The sequence below is a fragment of the Notothenia rossii genome, assembly GCF_949606895.1.
Source record: "Notothenia rossii genome assembly, chromosome: 9".
In the NCBI taxonomy this organism is placed as follows: Eukaryota; Metazoa; Chordata; class Actinopteri; order Perciformes; family Nototheniidae; genus Notothenia; species Notothenia rossii.
In genome coordinates, this window is record NC_136907.1 from 45,645,476 (window position 1) to 45,665,777 (window position 20,302).

Sequence of the window (20,302 nt, forward strand, 5' to 3'; positions counted from 1 at the left end):
TCATGTAAGTGCATTTTGCAAAAGATATTCAGAGTTATGGCAAGTGTGTTTCTGTTTAGATGGCTATGTTCTTGTTTTGAAGAAATGAATTTTGATTCTAAATAGTGGGTTTAGCAATTGAGAAAAACTGTAAATGTGTTCATGTTTGAATACAAAAAAAGTCTAAATATAAAAATGTTTCTGCCGTCTTAATTGAAGACAAATGCAATTATGTAGAGGTGTGTGGTGCACTGGATTAGTGCGTTGGTGTTCGGATCAGGGAGGCACAGGTTCAAACCCCACTGCAGTCAGCATGTCGTTGTATCCCTGAGACACTTCACCCCAAATTGCTCCTGTGGGGATTGCCCACAGTACTGAATGTATGTAAGTCGCTTTGGAGAAAAGCGTCCAACAAGTGACATGTAATGTAATGTAATATGCCAATTAAAGAATTTAATTTTTTTCCATCTTGCACACGGATTAAAAGATCTATCAGTGTTAACTAAATCATAAAAAAAAGTCTTACAAACTGTAAGCATAGTGTAAAGATGAACAAGGTGTGTAAACCTGTTTTATTCAACTGTACAACTCTGAACCTTTGATATGAAAAGATGAGTAATAAAACTAGTAAAAACAATACGTTTTCTAAAAGGCTTTGTGTGTCCTTTATGCTGCTCTCCCACTGCGTCTCCATGGAAACAGACTTTAGGTATATTTTACATCCTGTTGAAGCAGCTCAGGAGGGTTTCCTACTTCACGTCTGCCTCTCCTTTCACAGCCGTACTCTATTGGTCTGCCAGAACAACACATAAAGTGTCGGCACCGAGCCTCGCTGTAAAAGTAATTGGTTTCATTGGAAAGTGGATAAAAAGCAGTGGCTGGTTGCGGAGGACTTCCTGCCGAGTTTGACCGCTCCTGGGTTAATCACAGGCCCTCTGAGGCTGGAAGCTGTCCCAGTGGGCTCTGGCCCCCAGCCACCAGAGCCATCAGCTGCAGGGACCAGAGGCTACATCACATGGTATTAGGCTGATGCTTTATCCTAAGCACTTTGCAACTGGTGACTTCAAACATGAAGAAACAAACTCTAAAAGGAAATAAACCTGTTTTCACATTAACCTTTATCAAGTGCTGCTGCAGTGGCTCGCATAAAGTGGTTCAGGGATGACGTGTAGGCCGACCCAGGAGTGAGCATCACAAAGGCCTCCTTGAAACAAAGCAATAGGATTTGGGAACATTTCAGAAAGTAGATCTGCAAGAAACAAACCTTTAGGAAACGTTCACGTTGTGTTCAGCAGGATAATCTCCACATATGAAATCAAATCAAATCTTATTTATATAGCACATTTTAAAAACGATTTTTGGTCGAGCCAAAGTGCTGGACATGCAATAAAAACACTTTACTGCGATAGCAAACAGAAGACAATAAAATACGACAGCAAATATAAAAATCACACCGGGAATAGTCAGGTGTCGTGCTCTGCTCTGACTAGAAGGCCAGGGACAACCCTGTCTCCTAAAAAGGACGTTCCCACAGAACTAAACTGCATTCGCAATTACATTTAGCTAGAAACTTATTTTCTCCCACGTTACGTTCGTTATGAACGTATCTCAAATATATTTATTTTCTACATATCTTCTAGAAACATATTTTCTCCCACGTAACGTTTCTTATGAACGTATCTTAAATATTTTTATTTTCTAAATATCTTTGCCATTTATTGTCTTGCTTATAATAATGAAAATGTATAAATATCATTTTAGAGCATACATTTGAAATCGAGAATCGGGCTCGATATATGGCTAAATTAAAATCAGTAGGCGAGGCTGTCATTTCGCCAGCTGTTACTCTCATAAGCGAGGCAGAAAATAATAGTTTTAACATGCCAAAAAGCTGCCGTGTCATTTATTGCACCTCAAACATTAAAACAAATCAAGAGTTACGTGTTCCTGTACTTCCTCTAAGAAGAAAGGACAGTAACAGAAGATTTCTGTGACGCCAGATGTGGTGTTGTTAATGCGATATGATATCCGAAAACAAAATCAGTTTAGGATGGCCGAAGACACTACATTACCCATAATCCCCAGCTATCGTTTAGCACTACAGTCCCGTTGACAAACCCCGTGATTAATCTTCAAGCTCTGGGAATGGATGCTGGAGTGGCAGTGCGCCAAGGTTACGCCGAGCGTCAAGCTCTTTGAAATGGAACGAAACCACGGCAGACCATTCAAAACTGGACTCGAACGCCCCCCCAGAACTACACATGCTGGCTATTGTGTTTCGCAACATGTTCACTATGTGTTGGAAAAAACCCTCTCACTCGGGGTGCTTGTGGCTGGAATAGCCAGGTAGCTCCTCGAAAGAGGGGGAAGCGGTGCACGTTTTCTGCCCACCACTCCAGTGGATTATCCATTGTGGGGATATGCGGTATCCACTGGCAGTAATCCCGTAGCTCATCATCCGCATCACTGTTGACCCGTGTTTTCTTGCTCCTCTTCTGCCTCTGTTCAGTGCTGACGCCGGTCCGTTGCTCACTGGTGCTAGCATTACTGCTAGTGCTAGCTGTCGGCAGCGGGTGTTTCATCTTCAGATGGTTGTGCATAGCAGATGCATTTGTATTGTACTTCAGTAAAGCTTTACACAACTGACACTTCACTGTGGAGTTGGTTACATCTTCGTTGAAGTTCTGCCATACATAAGAATGTTGGACGTGTTTTGGAGCATTTTGCAGCACCTCGTTTACCTCCATTTTTTTCACGACTAGTTGACTAGGGCCTACAGCGCCGACTAGTGGTAAAGGTAGTCGACTAGTCGATTAGTTGGTGAAATCCCTAGAACCTGGCTTTATCCAATGTTCACACAAGAGTTCTACATCCTGACACATCCTTCATCTACACCAGGGGTGGGGAACCTCCGGCCTCCGGGCCGTATGGCCCGCGAGACCATTTGGTACGGCCTTCGAGGTAATTTATAAACACACGCAAAAAAGAAAAAAATTGAAGAAATCTAGACCGCAAAAAAAAAAAAAAAGCGAGTGCCTGTTTTTCCTGGCCAAGATCAGGGTCCTTGAACACAACACGAGCCTAACGTTTCATCACGTGGTATGTATTGTCTGACAGGGGTGCAGTTCTGAGGAGAGCATCAGAACGCCGCTCCGGCACTTCATAAATTGCAGTACCCATAAGGAGCCGTACACATGCCGCAGTTTTTGCGTGGCTGTATCTTTAGTTGAAAGCCCAGTGGGCGATCTGTTCATCTGTCATACTGATCATACAGTCAATAACTTTGTTGTTATTAGCATCTGGTTAGCTAGCTATGCTAACGAATATAAGAAGCTTTTTCTCCAACCAGTAGGTAAAGGCACATCTTTATCATCATCTTTATTGATATCTTTATTTATTGTATCTTTATTTATCTGTTGTTATTTTAGTTTTACTTGCTTGTAAGCGCTTTGAGCACCAGGAAAAGTGCTTTATAAATGTAATGTATTATTATTATTATTGATATGATCATTATAGTTATAAAAAAATAAGAGAATAAAGTAAACAGGTATAAAATACTATATGACAGTAAGACAAAGTTGTTATACAATTTGAAAGGGGAGTGATTTGTAAAATATCCATAAAGAAAAAGAAAATCTGTATACAGTTCCGTTTCATATGGATGTTGAGATGGATCCATAGATCTCTTCATTTTGCTCTCAAAGTGCACCAGATTGATGCTTTTAACTTAAACATTTAAAAACAAATCTTCCCGGGGGAGCAGGCCCCCCGGACCCCCTTAGAGGAGGTAAGGTCTCCCCCCCACTTAAATCACGTCCACATGGATAGGAAACTAAATACATTTGCACACATCTTGTGTCCATATCTTTCTGTTTTGGTGGTCATACCACAACCGTGCACGTGCATGCATGCACGAGTCATGGTAAAATATCTGGATTAAGAGGTTGCTTTTTCATTGCACAGCATGAAAGAAAGGCTAAATGAATGGGCTGTGATTTTAGTTCTTTTAAGCAGAGGTCAATCATTTGTACGGCCCTCGGAGGATGTTGAAAAAATTGAAATGGCCCTTGAGAGGAAAAAGGTTCCCCACCCCTGATCTACACTGTCTCAACTGAAAGAGGGCCAGAAACACATTAAAAATATAATAAAATGTTGAGACTTTGAGATATTTATCTCCCATTCTTTTACTTTTCTGGCATTTTACAGACCAGACATGTCGTTGATGTCACTGTTTACCAAACTACCACTTTTTTTGAAAAATGCATAAAATGATGCAATATATGTTAAATACATGGTTTAATTCCATTTCTTCTGATTACCTCATTTGGGCGTGCACATTTTTCGCCTGCAAACCTACCTCTTTTGGATTTGGAAAGGTTGGCATGTATGTAATTGTGTAAGATTGACAGCGGTTGAGATTAATCATTGTGTGCAAATAATATGTATTGGCATGTATATAACATGACGTTAAAGTTGCTTTTGATGGTATTAGTGGACACTGTAAAGTTTACATCTATCACTCACCCATGTTGTTTCGTCCTGTGTCCGCTCCAGTGTGTTTGGCCAAAAGGTCCTCGGGGGGAACAAACACTGACAAAGAAGGTTCCGGGACGAACCAAGTGGCGAGATAGGCGTAGGGGTTTCTGTCTTAGTTGGGAATGTAGTTATATTTATTGTGGACAGTTATAATGTTGTTCTTGTGTTCAATTAACAGATGGCTATGAATAACTACTAATGCTATGTAAATGATATTGTGGATCTTCTTTATAATAATAATAATAATAATAATAATAATAATAATAATAATAATAATAATAATAATAATAATAATAATAATAATAATAATAATAATAATAATAATAATGACACATGCATTTATTAAGTGTACCTGTGAATGGTTTCTCCCAATCAAATCCTCTGAAGAACCTCTATAAAAAGAGCCAGTCTTCAGTCAGAGGAGGGCGGTGAACCTGTACAGAGAGGGTTGAACACCTACATGCTGGCTACTGTTCGCTTGTGGTGTTTTCGGGAATAAACTCACCATGGTTTGCAATTCTACCTCCTCTCGTGTTCGATTCGTTCCCTGAAAATCCAACCGCTAAAGGGTCGTTGTCTCACATTCACACTTTGTGATTCTCGTTTGCACTTCTAAGCACCGTAATAAACAGCTGTTAATACACATGCAGGTTAATAATATTAATAATACAATAATAATAATAATAATAATAATAATAATAATAATAATAATAATAATAATAGTAGCCTAATAATAATAATAATAAAGATGATAATAATAGTTGTAGTAATAATACAAATACAGTGTTATTTAAAATATATTGGTTCTGAAATGGGCCATCACGTTTATCAATTACCTTTAGTCTTGGTACTTAAATGGCATTAAATATCATAGCAGTGACAAAAGGTGTTTTACTCAACATGAGCTTTGCTGTACTGGAGGAGCATAGAACCATTTCCACTGAGGATTGACCATAAAGACAACCTATATGTGGATCCAGCATTCTTTCCAGAAAGAAGAGTTTAGAGATTATTGATACACTCTCTAAATGATGCTCAGTGCTGCTCTGTGTCTCCACAGAATGAGTCACATCCATCAGAGCGGCTGAGTGTGTATCCCTGACTCCGAATCAGCATTCCTTCACCGAGGAGACCATCACTTGTGGAATTAAACATTGAAGAATATTTTCACAGGACCTTCAAATACAAATAATACTCACCATCTCAGATAAAGTAATGCCTTTTCAAAAAACCTCTATCCATTATTCAGTCAATCATTGCCACATCCTTTGAGTTCACTTAAAGTAATCAGTAATGTTACCGTTACTACTCTGCAGATATATTTACCTGCAACTAATTCAAACTACATTTTGAATAGTTTAATAAAATCCTAAATACTGAAAGAAATATTTATTATTTGTTCTGTATTTTCTCCAGAGATTAACGTACAAATACACACTTTCACACTTCTCGTAAGAATTGCCACTTGTTAAAGCTACTTCCTTCAGCAAGACTTATTTATTGGATGGTATCTTTATTTATTCGGATTAAACACCATCATATCTGCAGATCCTTCAGTAGGCTATTTTGACACGTTTTAACTCTCTGCTGCAACAACAGATTGCTTTCCAGTCTTCTAAATGTGACCAAACTTGAGCTGCTATTCTGACTCCAAAAACTCAGTATTTTCTGGCTTTTGTTTTTGATTGATTTGACGTGCGCATAATGCTGACTTTTCTTCATCCCATCGGCTGACTGAAACGGCCTTTTTGTGCCACTTGACTCCCTCTCACACACACAGCTGCATTTGTCTTGCAAATCCATCCCCGCTGTGCAGCGTACAGACGGAGGAAAAGAGAGCAGTCGGACATCAGTGAAGTGCAAGCCAGCGAACAAGCGGAGAGGCTGTTCCATAGCAGCCGCTTTTGTGGATATCATAAGGAGAGCTGGTGAAAAATGATGCATGCTTTTACACCTCTGAAGCCTGGCAACTGACAGAGCAAGGGATGGGTATTTGGGGGGTGGGGGTATAGACATTTTTAAAAAAGTTCCCTTTCCTGGAGGCTGAAGTCAGTGTTGGAGGGGAACAAAGACCCCGGTCTGAACGGTCCTCTTGCGCACGACGGGGATCAGCAGCGCAGAATGTGGAGATGGATGGAGACGCACACGTACAAACGGCCGTGACTAAAATTTGCATATTTGTAATTTATCACGTTTTTCAGGGACTTTTTTAAAAAAAGAGAAGAAAATAGATCATTTATCAACGCGTGTGGGTTGCGCGCTGAGCTTCAGAACCAGAGGTGGGAAGTAATTAGGTAAATTTACTCAAGTACAATGTTGAGGTTTACTTAAACAGCTTAAGCTACTTTTAACAAAATATTTATCTAAAAATGTAACTAGTGTCACAAAAGAGTCAAATCATTTAAATATTCTATTCAGAACTTTGTTCGTCTACATCAGTAAAATGCAACAAAATGTCACATATTTAAATGTTTGCACAATGATTAATTTGACTTTTTATACTTTAAATTCATTTTACTAATAATAATTTGGACTTTTAATTAAGTAAGATCTTAAATACAGGATTGTACTTGTAATGAAGTTTTGACAATAATGTAATACTTTTAATCAAGTAAAGCATCTGAATACTTCTTTCACCACTGTTCAGAACATTCAGCAGTGCAGAAATCACTGCTTAACTTTCATAATTTCTGTGAAAATGCAATAGGAGGCACCTTATTCATAAGGCCTGCATTTATGTATTTATTGCCTTTGTCTTGTGCCTAACTCTGGAATCAGTCTGCTTCATTTCCATATCTTTTCAATAGGGCTTCCTCGTGAATGGACTGTAATATTTCATGATGGGGCACGAAAAAGCTGTGCACAATGCCTCTCATATCCACCCTGCTTTCAGCCGCAACAATGATCATAGCAAGACGTCTTTATGGCTAATTCATTCAAAGGCCCATCTCCCGTCCTCCAGCGCGGAGGTCAGCCCGCCGTGTATCGTCCACCAGGGGGGGGGGGGTTTACAGAGGCCAGAGGCGGCCAGCTGGCTCCGTCACAAGACGTCGCGCACAACCACACAGTTTACCGGCTGCACCGAGCAGGCTGTTGTTTATTTCTGAAGCCACAATACAAATAGGCTGGCCTTATGCTCGGACTGTGTCGGTGTGAAGTTGGAAATTACAAAGCTGAAACCACAGGTCTAGAAAAACAAATCCAAAATGTAAAGAAATTAGACGAAAGATGTACGGTAACTGTCCCAAAGAAAGCTTTGACATACTTTTTCCAAAAAGGGCCATCATTTTCAAAAACATTATTACCACTTTAAGACGTATTGGTGTTGATATTAAAATAAAACACAATAAAAAAAAACTGTCAAAATGTTTCCCTTAAAATTGTATTCACCCTCCAATATACACGAGTGCTGAAAATGCAAAACAAAATTAATGCAAAGAAGTTCTCTTGTCAAATCTCTCTTTTATTGTATGCTTTTCAATTCTTGGTAAAGTGATTATTTTGAATGTAGGCTATATTGTAAAAGTATCTGTGTATGCGTGATTTGAAGCTTTTGACGGAGCCGTCTTTTCATATTTGAAGGCTTCTTCCATAAAGTCGTGTTTGGGACAAATAACCGGTGTTTTTTGTTGATCAGACATATCACGTGTCTGCGGTGCTCTGGTGGAGGAGGCAGACGCAGTCAAGTCTCGGTACATTATCCCAGCGCGCAGCAGCAGCAGACGCACCATTACGCAATAAGGCCGAACTGGAAACACGCCATCAGCTTTACGCATGAATGCACTGCATCCAAAATAAGAGTTCATGATGAGAATTCCCTTTTTAGAGAAATGTCCCTTGGTACAAATTTCATTTCAACCTATTTTTAAGCATCTTCTTCCCCTTAAATGATCCTTTCTTGTGTACAATACAGAGATAATATACACTATATTTTGATTATAAAACAACAACAACAACAACAACAACACACTATATCATGAGAGGGGTGCAAAAGTTATATTTATGGATAATTCATCTTGTTTTATTCTGGAGTTATATTTTTACTCCATGAACACACTCGTCTGTCCCAGTGTGTCCATGCGTTGCCATAGATAGCATGCGCCAAAAGACAGTCCTTTGGAACCTATCAAAGCTAACGCATCTCTCTAGTTCAAACATATCAAGTATTTCCCTAAAATGAAAGACAGGGGTGTCATTAAGAAGTAAACCCCTCCCTCTGGTTATTTACTGATTCATTCTTCTCTCCCGGCCTCCTTGGTTCCCTCAATGGGGGGAAGCTGCTCGTGCGCCCCGGAGCCACTTGTTGCCGGCGCATAAAGTTGGAGCTTTTCAGAAGTTAAATATCCCCAAAAGAACAGAAGTTAGTATCTCAAGGGCTTCACGGGGACAAAAGACCAGCGCCTTACCATATGCTTAATGGCTACAGCCGTCCGGCCTTTATTAAAGGCAAAAAGTGGTCCTTTAAAAGTTGGAAAGGCTCCTTTATTTGAGTTAGATGGAGCACTTGCGCACAAAACCAGAAGCGCGCATTGCCATTGACTCGCCCCCTTTCTTTCTTTCAGGAGTCTGAAGCGGCCACCGTCATCGGCCTGTTTCACTCCAACATAAGCTTTTCATCACCCGGCTTTGTTCTCCGTGAAAGTAATGCTGCGAATCAAAGAGATGACAATATTTTCCATCAGCTTGGAGACCCTGGACAAGAGCCCTCGAGCTTTGGCAAAAATCAGGGCCGGTTATTCATCCTGTCACTCCGCACCTGTGGTCCCGCATTCAAAGTATACAAACCTGTCCCTATTAACATTAATTATTCACAAACAACACAAAGGCTGAAACAGAGCAGGTTGAAGTCTGTTTATGGCTCCTAAATGTTTTATTCCTCTGAAGATGTGCCCAAAGCTTTTCTCTCTCCGAGTGCCTGCATGTCTCTCTTTCAGCCTTGAGTAGCCCTACACTTTCGATCGTACAATCGCAGCATCTGCTTAATCTTGCAGATAAAAATATGACACAAAACACAACTGATAAAGGATTTGTTAAATCCCGGTAATGACGGATCAACGCAGGAGATAATGGAGAAGGATGGTGAGAGCCGTATGGCGCGAGGGGCACCGCGGTTTGCTCTCTTGTGGAGAAAGCGCCAGGTGATGGCAAGGAAATCGCCGTTCCGAGGAGGAGAACACACCAAATCCACCTCCTTTCTCTCCTTGAAAAAACATAGTGACATAAATTTAATTGGCTTATCAAGGCGCGGCGAAAGGACCTCGCTGTTAATTGGCTGCGGGGGCGCACAAAACAAACGCGGCGACATGTTTAGCCTGGCTGGCCAGCGCTGCGCTTTCAGCCGGTGTCACGTCATTGAAAACGTGTTTTATTATTGCAAAACGTCACATGCTTTACAGTTGCCATATTGTGTCCTGGACAAAAGGCTGATGGAACATTAAAGACGCGGAAAACGGTGCCAACCCGTCTCGAAGACACTTGGGCCTCTCTCTTTGCTTGTTTTTAGGCAGCTGCTGTCCAGGGACTCAGGCGTAAGGACATGAAAAGAGACAAAGTTTGAACTGCAGGTGCATCCCCGGAGAAACACGGCGCGCAGCGATCTGTTCCAGGGAGCCTCATAAAGATGTAATTTAGATTGGAAGGTCACGTCTGAAAGAAAAGAGCGCACGGGAAGGGAGAATGATCGCAGCTCACTCCCCTCCCTGCCTCCCTGCCTCCCTGCCTCCCTGCCTCCCTGCCTCCCTGCCTCCCTGCCTCCCTGCCTCCCTGCCTCCCTGCCTCCCTGCCTCCCTGCCTCCCTGCCTCCCTGCCTCCCTGCCTCCCTGCCTCCCTGCCTCACACCTCCCTCTGTTCCCTGCTCTCTCTGTACACACTAGTTGGTAACAGCGGCTCCTCTCTCATCAGCCTCCCAGAACAGGAGAGCTCTGTTCCGGCATGGCATGGAGCTGAGAGTCCGGGCAGTGCAGCACCACGGCTGCCAAACCAATGTTGGGCATGAAATAACCTATTATTAATTATGATCCCAGGATCTGTGTTTCCGAAGCGAGATCATCTGGATATCAAGCCGATGTGTGTTAGCGTCTCTCCCTGCGCGCCAACATACGGGCTGTGCGGCTTAGCGCGGGTTTAACAGCTTTAGAGCCTCCTACTTTCCTCTCATTAATGTATCAGTCAAAGCTGTTTAACTAAAGCTTCACACCTAGACTCATGCCGTCCACAGCACAATTGTTTGACATGATGGCTTTTTCATTTATCACCTGTTGATTTAGTTTTTAGAAATGAGCGCAAACCCATACTGGCAGCCGCTGGTGCGTAAAAGTGCCAATCTCAGCCTTTTCCTGCTAATGACCTTCAGCAGTAGGACTACTCCACGGGAAAGCTCTGCTATGAGGAGCCAAAAAGCAACAAATGTCTCTGCGGGAGGGGGGAAATGTCTCATTGATATTCTCTCTGCGGTGTTGTGCATATTAACAGACCAACAGTTCCACAAAGCTGCGATGCTGACTCAAATCGTTTATCAGTTATGATTTTTAAATAATTATTAAAACCACTCAAACGTTTCTTATTACATTTTAAAAGTTCAAACAAAAGTTGAATCCTTAATAAACTAATATTCTGTTTTAAAAAATCCAAGAAAGTATTTTAAATAAGATTTTAGCTCTTAAAGTACATGCAGAAGAAAAACGAGTCACCAATTTACGATTCAATGTAATACAATTCATTTGCGGTGATTTTATTCATATGAGAATTTGTGTCTGTTCTAAAAGTCCAGAAAACGTTTTGAAAATATCAAACAATTATAATGTGGAATTATTAAAGCATTTTTCAAATGTATATTTTCATTAGGCGGAGCAAATATATAACATCAATATATTTCCAAAATATATTTATGGATGAGAAAATATAAAATAAAAAGAAGCCGTTAAGAAGATCTCCTTCAGAGCAGTGCATATTGTACAGCAGGTGGTTCCAACTTTATATTACATTGTGCTATTTTAATCTTTACATCAGTATCCTATAAATGACTTCATAAAGACCCTTTAATTCAATATTGCACGTATACGTTTCACATATCAAATTCATGGTATTATCTCAGAATTGTACAGTGGGATTTTCCAGATTTCAAACATAATATCGTTATTTTATTTTTTGAATGAGGTTAAAATAAGATGTATTTCCTCCTTTTTTTGGTGAAATTCGAATGTCTCATCACAATGCTGAGTTAAATCTGAAACATAATAACATATTATAATATTCTTTCCACACATTGCGGCCCTTTCATGTTACCTACCTAACTTCATACTGTCGGTATAAAGCACGCTCCCTAAATGCTGAATCAGCGGCCTTTGAGCGCGGCTCCGACTCTTTCTCCTCCAAATGACCGCTTAACGCGCCCTCTAATGCCGGCCTGCTGAGAAGTAGAGTTAATAAAAGCTGTCACACAGTAAAGTGCTCGCGCCCTTTAAAGCCTTGCCAAGCCTGCCGCCGCGGCCGGAGAGACCAGATAGCCCGGGAGAGTTCCATTCGCTCCTTCCGCACCAGAGGATCTCTGCGCTGCACACTCACAGCCATCAGCGGCACAAAGGCGTTTAGGTGCAAACACACAATGCTACCACTGTTTTAACCCCGGCTCTGCTGCGACACAAAGTGGAACCGAGGATCCTGCCAAAGAAATGAAGCTGCCCAGCATTCACTCTCTAACATTTGACTTTCCAATGGCTGTAATCGGATTACATGCTCCTCTCGCGCTTGAGGAGCGGACGGACGCAGAGGAAACTGAGAAGAGAGGGACACAAAAAAAGTCCCAGAACCTTGAGGTTAAAAAGCAGAAAACAGTGGCATCCTGTAAGAAAAATAAAAAACATAAATAATAGTTGTTACTCAGAGACTATTTCGTCTAGACCAACTCATTTTCTATATATTACATTTACACATAACTCATACCACACAGAACAAAATGAAAATGAAATTGAAATTGAAAGCTATATACAAAATAAGTTCAAATAAAACATATTAGGTTACATGTAGTATTATTGCTTTCAACTACCCTAATACAACTATGTGTAAACTGTCGACATAATATTCAATTAAAGTCAACGTTTCCATTTTCTCAGTGCATTTAAAGATGAACATGACTGATTGTTCACAACATCTGAAAGGAAAAAAGTCACATTGCAACTGACCGGACAGTTGCAATATGTTTAAAATACATCACATTTCATTTAACCTTCAATTATTGTCTCAATGAAAAAAGTAAAATAGCATTATTTATTGCACAACTGTTTTATAATAGTTGGATTAATAAATCTGAGCTAGCCCACCTGTGGTGCTGGAGTTTTTTAAAATCCACTCTCCCTGCAGCAGCACGACCCCTCAGACTTGTGTTTCAGCTCTGGGGGCCACACGGTTCATATATGCGGGCTGCGGTGGGGGGGCGGCCGCAGGGGAGGCCGTGCGCGGGGACACATGTTGGAGAGATGCCGCTACCACGGGAAAATGTGTCCCGGCAGCACCTGGCAGCACAGAGCCTCATTCAACAGCTTCCCACCATCCTGTGCGCGCCCGCGTGCACTTTAAACACCTTCAGCCGTTGTGGGTATACAGGCTACACATTAGCATCTCATTTGCATATTTATGTCACAATATGTGGCTGTACTGTCTTCCTCAATCAGACTGAGGGGAGACCGTTGAAAGACTTTTTGCATTTCTATCTGGACCAACTCATGTTCTATATATGAAACCTACAAGTGTGTGCTAATTACCCATAGCATTTCAAGATGGATCTAGATTGTTCATTTGAATGGAGCAAAGTCAGATGTTGCAGCAAACCCCCACCCTGGGACAGTTCATCACATCAGTGATGGTGGCAACATGTTTAAAATGCTCTATATTTCACTAAATCATTTTTACTTGTTGTCTCTATGAGCATATTTATTCTTCCAATATGTCGTTTTATTTATTGATACAATAATAAAACAGCATTATTATTGCTCTAAACTGCAACTGTCTTTTCGTCATACAGTATATGACCTGTTGCAACTTTGGGTTTTGGCTGATTTGTGTGAACTATCCTCATTATTTACTCCACAATCACCTTTGCATGTTCAGAAAAGCAATATGAATTGGTATTTGCGTTAAATATTCTTTTGATCACTTTACATTGAGTTCAAGGCGAGTAACACATGTTAAGATGAGGCAGGATGCTTCAGAGTAATGTATCAGCACTGACACAAATAAAAGTCCTTATAATAAAACAACATGAGCTTTGATCGTGTTATTAAACTCAAGGCGTTTTGAAATAACAGGTTTATGATGCATTTGATTCTGGTTATCAGTTTTTCACCATTGTTTCATTCAAAGACTATCTCCATTAAAACCATGTGTTGTTAGATAATGAAGTAAGTCAGTAAGTAGCATGTTGTTATATACAGCACATTTGAAGACAAAACTCCAAAGTGCTTTAAAGGGAGAATTGCTTAGATATTTTAATACATCTCACTTATTGGTAACAATCCATGCTTGTGCTGAGAATTTCTTTCAAACGTTTTGAAGATGAATAATGACTTTCCAGGCAAAATATTAAGAATCATGTCACAATGCTAAATATCTGATTTCATATGCCATTTTGACCAAACAATAATAAAACATATTTAAGCAAGACAAATACAAAAAGGGTTATCAGTAAGTGCTTTTATTCGCTGATTCATTATAAATATAAATCATTGTACAACAATGTAAAAACGTTTTCTCTCATTCATTGCTTTTAAATTAAAACATATATTATCACTCGTGAAAAACAATAAATACATGATTGCCAGTTGCCTGAATTACAAAATAAAATTATCAACATGATAAAACTATTTACAGAAAGCCTGTACAGGGAGCTCACATGGTGTCCACATTTCTTGTTGCAATGCGCCTTCAAGTGCGCATTATCAATAACATCATTCATGCTCACACTAACACAGTGCGTTTCACAGGAGGGTGTGTTCAGACCACCAGGCCGAAGGGAGGCTCGTTTTCAATGTCTGTGAGGCCTGGTTTGTTGGGCAGTTTTCGGGGGTCTTCGGGGGTCCACACCTTGGCGGTGCGGATGATGTTCTGCTCGCGGAGCTGCTTCTCATCCGACCAGGACAGAGAGTGTCCGGCCAGGGGGGGGAGGCCGTAGTCTGGGTCGCTGGGAGAGGGAGACCCTGGGGAGAGAAGAGAAGAGAGGAACATTAGTGTCTATTTGATTTATCATCATATTTATTAGCATATTAAGACTTTTCAGATTTGCAAAAATAAAAATGATCTATGTATGGCATTTCTGCAGATCACTATGCGCCCAAAACTGGATTATTAAAACATTGTTCTCGAGCAACCAGTATGCCACTATAGTTTCAGTGTGAAAAGGGTGGAGATGACACGAGACAAATGGTGTCAGTACATGGGCCGCCAGCTAATCTACAGCCTGATCTTGATTTTTTTCGGAGAACTTACTTGTTCCTCTGTGGCAGATGATGATCTTCTTGGGTTGCGCATGCGTCTCGCTGTTGGAGTTCCTGATGGGCAGGTCGGACTGCACCAGCTCCGCAAGGAAGTTGATGTACCCGATGGCGAGCCGCAGCGTGTCCACCTTGGAGAGCCTCTTCTCGTAGGGCAGGGTGGGGATGTGAGTGCGGAGCCCCTCGAACGCGTCGTTGATGGACTGCATGCGGCGCCGCTCCCGCACATTGGCCGCCTGCCGCAGGTGCTGCATCTCGTTGTCCGACCTCATCCGCCTCCTGCGCTTCAGCGACGGCCCGCCGTGGTGCCCCATCCGTGGGGACAGCTCCGAGGTGCTGTCCGCGCAGCCGTAGGAGAAGGTGGAGGAGGAGGAGGAGGAGAAGGACAGGTTGCCCATGTCGTAGTCTCCATCCGCTCGGCCGTCTTTGCCGTAGTAGTCTTGGAAATGACTCGTGAGGAAGTCCACGTCCTCATCCAGAAAGTCATCCGTGTCCAAGTGTCCGTCTCTCGAGGACTGGTCCGTGAAAAACTCGTCATCGTCGAAGTAAGGAGGGGAGGAGAAAGAGTCGAGTCCAGAGAAGGGGTCCAACACGCTGTCCATCTTTGTCCGCTGCAACAATGACGCTGTTTCTGTTTCTTTTATCCGCGCGCTGCTCCCTGTTCTCTCAACAGTTAGTTTTAGTTGAAGAACAGGCACGCGAGGATTCTTTATAGCGACATCGATAGTCGCGTGCCGCTGGCCGGGAGTGCCAACCAATCACAGCTCTGTCCGCGAGTCGCACCTCGAGATAATCCTCCACAGGCCACGCCCCCTGTCTCGCTGAACTAACATCTCAACTCAGCGCGGACACCGGCTGCTCCCTGCGCTCACTAATAACTCAATTTAGTGTTTATTTGAGAACATGTTCCCGTGACAGGTTTAAAACACTGACCCCCCGAAGTGAAGAGACTGATTTATATTTCGTCAGTTATTAACCCTTAGGACACCGGCTTTTTACATTTTACATGAACATATCTTATCTGCTGCACTGTTGGAATAGTGTGGGGCTTTAGATTTTCATTAGCAACAACTGCGCTAGATATTGTGCATATTACAATACAATCAACTGACTCAGTTTAAAGCCTTAAACGGTGTCCAGAAATGGTTCCATTGCTCATTCTCGTATTTAAGCTGAAAATAAATCAACGTGACCTTTCAGTTATCTGACCAAACAGAAGAATGAATCCGCTTTTAACTTAATTTGAGATATTAGTATAACTTTAAGTTGTGGCTCATTCAAGTCTGTAACATCTGAGTCTCTCTGCAGGATAAAGTTTTGGACATGTCAGCAGCAACAGTTTAATCTATTGAGTCTCTCACTGACACAGCCGTCTATAACAGAACAAACATTCATATTACAATACATATTATTATGTGGAAAGAGGTGGCTCAAAACAATGACGTCACCACTCCCTCAGTGTCACTATGATGTTCTCTGCAACAGGTTTACCCGTGTGTACACAGTTACGATTTTGCTAGATTTTATAATAATAATAATAATAATAATAATAATAATAATAATAATAATAATTAAAATTCTTCTTCAACAATCATTATTGTTAGTTATTTCTATTTGCTTTTCTGATTTGTAGATAATTCAATACTAATAAAATCAATGTGATAGACAGAAACTGATCATGTTTGGAAATGGAGGATCCTACCATGAAAGCAAAACGGCTTCAATACAAAAACGAATATAAATAAAAAGTAGTGTTTATCTCTTTATTACATGGTATAAACAGAACATGGTGGGACCCTGCACCATGTCCCGGGCAGAGCGCTGGCCCGGCACCAGGAGCCCCGCAGAGAGCGCTCAGCTGGGCCATTTATTCCACAGTAAGTGGGCAGCGCTGCGCCATAAATACATGCACCAGCAGAGTGGTCGATGCGCCACTAGTGCCCTCCAGAGCGGGTTTGATTGGGAGAGCTGGTTGACAAATAAAGGCACAGTGGTGGGCCCTGGAGCGCGCGCCTCCCTGACACCTCACGCGACATATTAACGTTCCTCGGTAGGCCTATACCGAAAGGAGACTTCCCACCGGTGCACTCTATAAGTACAAATCTATTCAGCCCATTCACACAAGAGGGCCCACTTTGTTCCCAAATGGCTCTTTTGCTGCGTGAGGCTGGGTGCGCGCGCACCGTGTGTCTGTATAGGTTGGACAGAAAGCTGCCACTCGGGCGCGGCCGTGGGAAGAACACCATCCGCGTCCTGCCGCCAGTCAATGCAACATGTCGGGTTATAAATGAGCATGTGTTGCTGTCTACACAATGAAGCTGTGGCTGGGGGAGAGACACACAATACACGCAGGTCCCGGTACTAACCAGGTGCTGAACACAACACCAAACACTGACATGACTTTGAACACAACACCAAACACTCACAGGACCCTGAACACAACACCAAACACTGACAGGACCCTGAGCTGCTTCCACAAAGCACACTTCATTGTACCGTCACCTTCATGTGAACGAAGCGATTTGATTGTTGAAATGCTTCTGTTCTCCGCTGCTAATTCAGGTTTGCCTGTGGTATGGAACGTTGCTTAATGGTTTTGTTTTAGGATCAGTTTATTCAAATGTCGTCATCAATAGTATTTTGAAGACATTATTACCAATAAAGAGTCCTGAATGAGAGAGAGCTCCCCCCTCCACATCACAAGATTTAAAATAATATTAATGTAGCCTTTATCAAGCAATGTTTTTTCCTTAAATATAAGGACCTTATTGAGGATAGTCACCATAACCTTGCCTATTTTGTCCAGATAATATATAACCATTATTCTTTTTTGGAATTCAATATTGATTCTTGTTAACATGTGAACGTTTTTTGTTGTTGTGAGAATTGCACAACAATATGACAAAAGTTAGGATACAAATGTTATATTTATTCTAATATTTGGACATATAGTTTAATCTTATTCTAATTTCTATATATATTTCTTATTCCTGCAACTTACTCCAAGGCTTTTGTCTATTTCACTATTTGATGTATATTGTATGTTGCATTGTTGGAAGAGCCTGAGACTCAAGATGTTATAAAGGCCAAAACAACACGGTAGCTCTGATATAATCTTTGATATAAAAAGAAGTACAAATAAATGCTAATAAAAGAGGTACAAACATGTGATGGTGACAAGTGATATTTTATTCTTCTGGTTTCAGAAAACAAAAAGCCGACACACATTTGCAGGTGAGTTTCCTTCAGGAAAATACTATATAACACCAAAGTAAAATACATATACATTCCTTCTGTTGAGAAGCCAGAAAGTCCTATTTGACTTAAAAATTATACTTTTTTAGTTTTATTAAAACTGCCCCCCGATCATTATCACATCTCTATTATCAATACCATCAATATTTAAAGGCATCAATAAGCAATAAGGCTCTGCTTAAATGTCACATCAATGTTAATGTATTGACTTCTTTGTGTTGCTAAATGTTCAAACATGATCAACGCTTCTTATGTTTAGAGCACATAGATTTTTTATATTATTAAAATATGCACTATTTAATTTCAATGTACAGTATTTAATATAACATTCTGTTTTTATTTAATAATGAAATGCATTTTACTTGCACCATTCTCTTACACATTTTCAATGGCACTATTGCTATTTATTTGTACGTCTTATTGTATGTGCGGCTTGTATGTAATATTCTGCATATGCCAAATAAATCTATTACATCTCGGGGACATGTGAGGCTCGACTCTCTTTTTGGTTATTGCTGTGATTTCCTCATACTGCAGCTCTCGTGTCTCTGGTTCAAATTTAAATATTCTGAAAATGTTATCACTCAGGCAACAGTGCACTGTATGTGTGTGTTTGTGTGTTTGTGTGTGTGTGTGTGTGTGTGTGTGTGTGTGTGTGTGTGTGTGTGTGTCTCTGTGTGTGTTTGCAGTGACATGTTAGAAAAGTGTGTATCCAACCGCCCCCCACCACACTCTTTTCTGAAAAAAACAGATGATAATTCGGACCGTGCAGGTTTTTAACGCGCCGTGACCGCGCGCTCCACGCGGCCTCATTGATGAACGTGCTGTCACAGGCCGACCTGCGCGAGCGCACCGAGTGTTTCAGTTCCCATGCTGCCCCTCGGTCTGCAGCCTGCAGCCGGCGGGACGGTGCATTAACCGGACACTGCGGGCACACACAAACACAACAAAACAAACACACACACACACACACACACACACACACACACACACACACACACACACACACACACACACACACACACACACACACGTCTGATTTATCCTCTGACTGTCTTTATTTGGCTTATCATTTGTATGACTCTCTCCTGGTGCATGTTAGTCCAACATCATTCACAACATCCCAGATCCTATTTACTATACTAACAAGCATTATAACACTAAATATAAATATACAAATAAATAGCCAATGCTTAAAATAAGAATGTGCACACATATAGGCCTGTATAGTAAATAAGCCATCATAATAAACACTTTAAACCCATGATCTGCTTAAAAATATTTGGATTATTATTTTTGACTTTTCATGTATTCATTTAATATCCAGATTGAAAGGGGCTTAATTCTAGCCATATTTTATTTTAAGGGTCTGTAATTCCATATATGTTTTTCTAAAACAATCTTTTAAGATAAAATAAAATGCAGTTTGGTCATATTTAAATAGTTGCCTAATTGCCATCATTAAAAAAAGCTTCATTTAGATCTGAAATTATTTTTCATTTATTATTTTCAACTTCATACAGAGTTTATCTTGAATTGTTTAACTATAAGGAAATGTGAATGATGTGCTAGATATCATATAAAGGGTTCATAAGCAAAGGAATATGACATTATGCACCTATATATACAACAAATAAATCATTACTGTTCCCGGTCCAATTTAGAGTCTTTTGTTGCTCTTTAGACTTGTATTGCATCAGTAGATGATTATGGATGAACGTCTTGGTTCTAAAAACACCTTTCCTGTCATGAAGAGAAGAGGAAATCCAGAAAGTAAACCGCAGCGGACCACTGAGAGGAATTACAAGTGGGGCTAATCCTCCACACTGATTCAGGGGTAATCCCTCTAATCTCTGGCTCAGGGGATTATCCATCTGTGACAGAAACAAATTAAAGGGATTTACTGAAGAGTAATTTAACAACTTCAGTCGATGCATATTTAAACTGTAACCTTTGCTGTGGCCACTTGAAGGTCACTGCATGATTTATAATGTTGAATAGTTATTTTTAATTCATTAAGAAATATTTTACATACTTATTTCTATACA

The 20,302-nt window shown here is 40.8% G+C and overlaps 1 protein-coding gene across 1 annotated transcript; it reads right to left on the reverse strand.

Moving 5' to 3' along the window:
* Window positions 1-14,203: 14,203 nt before the first annotated feature.
* On the reverse strand, window positions 14,204-15,661 carry ptf1a (pancreas associated transcription factor 1a). The gene is made up of 2 exons (XM_079650915.1): window positions 14,995-15,661; window positions 14,204-14,705 (listed from the first exon to the last, which is right to left on the reverse strand). The coding sequence occupies exons 1-2, from the start codon at window positions 15,599-15,601 to the stop codon at window positions 14,503-14,505; spliced, it is 810 nt and encodes a 269-aa protein (XP_079507041.1). The 5' UTR covers window positions 15,602-15,661; the 3' UTR covers window positions 14,204-14,502.
* Between the last annotated feature and the right edge of the window lie 4,641 nt (window positions 15,662-20,302).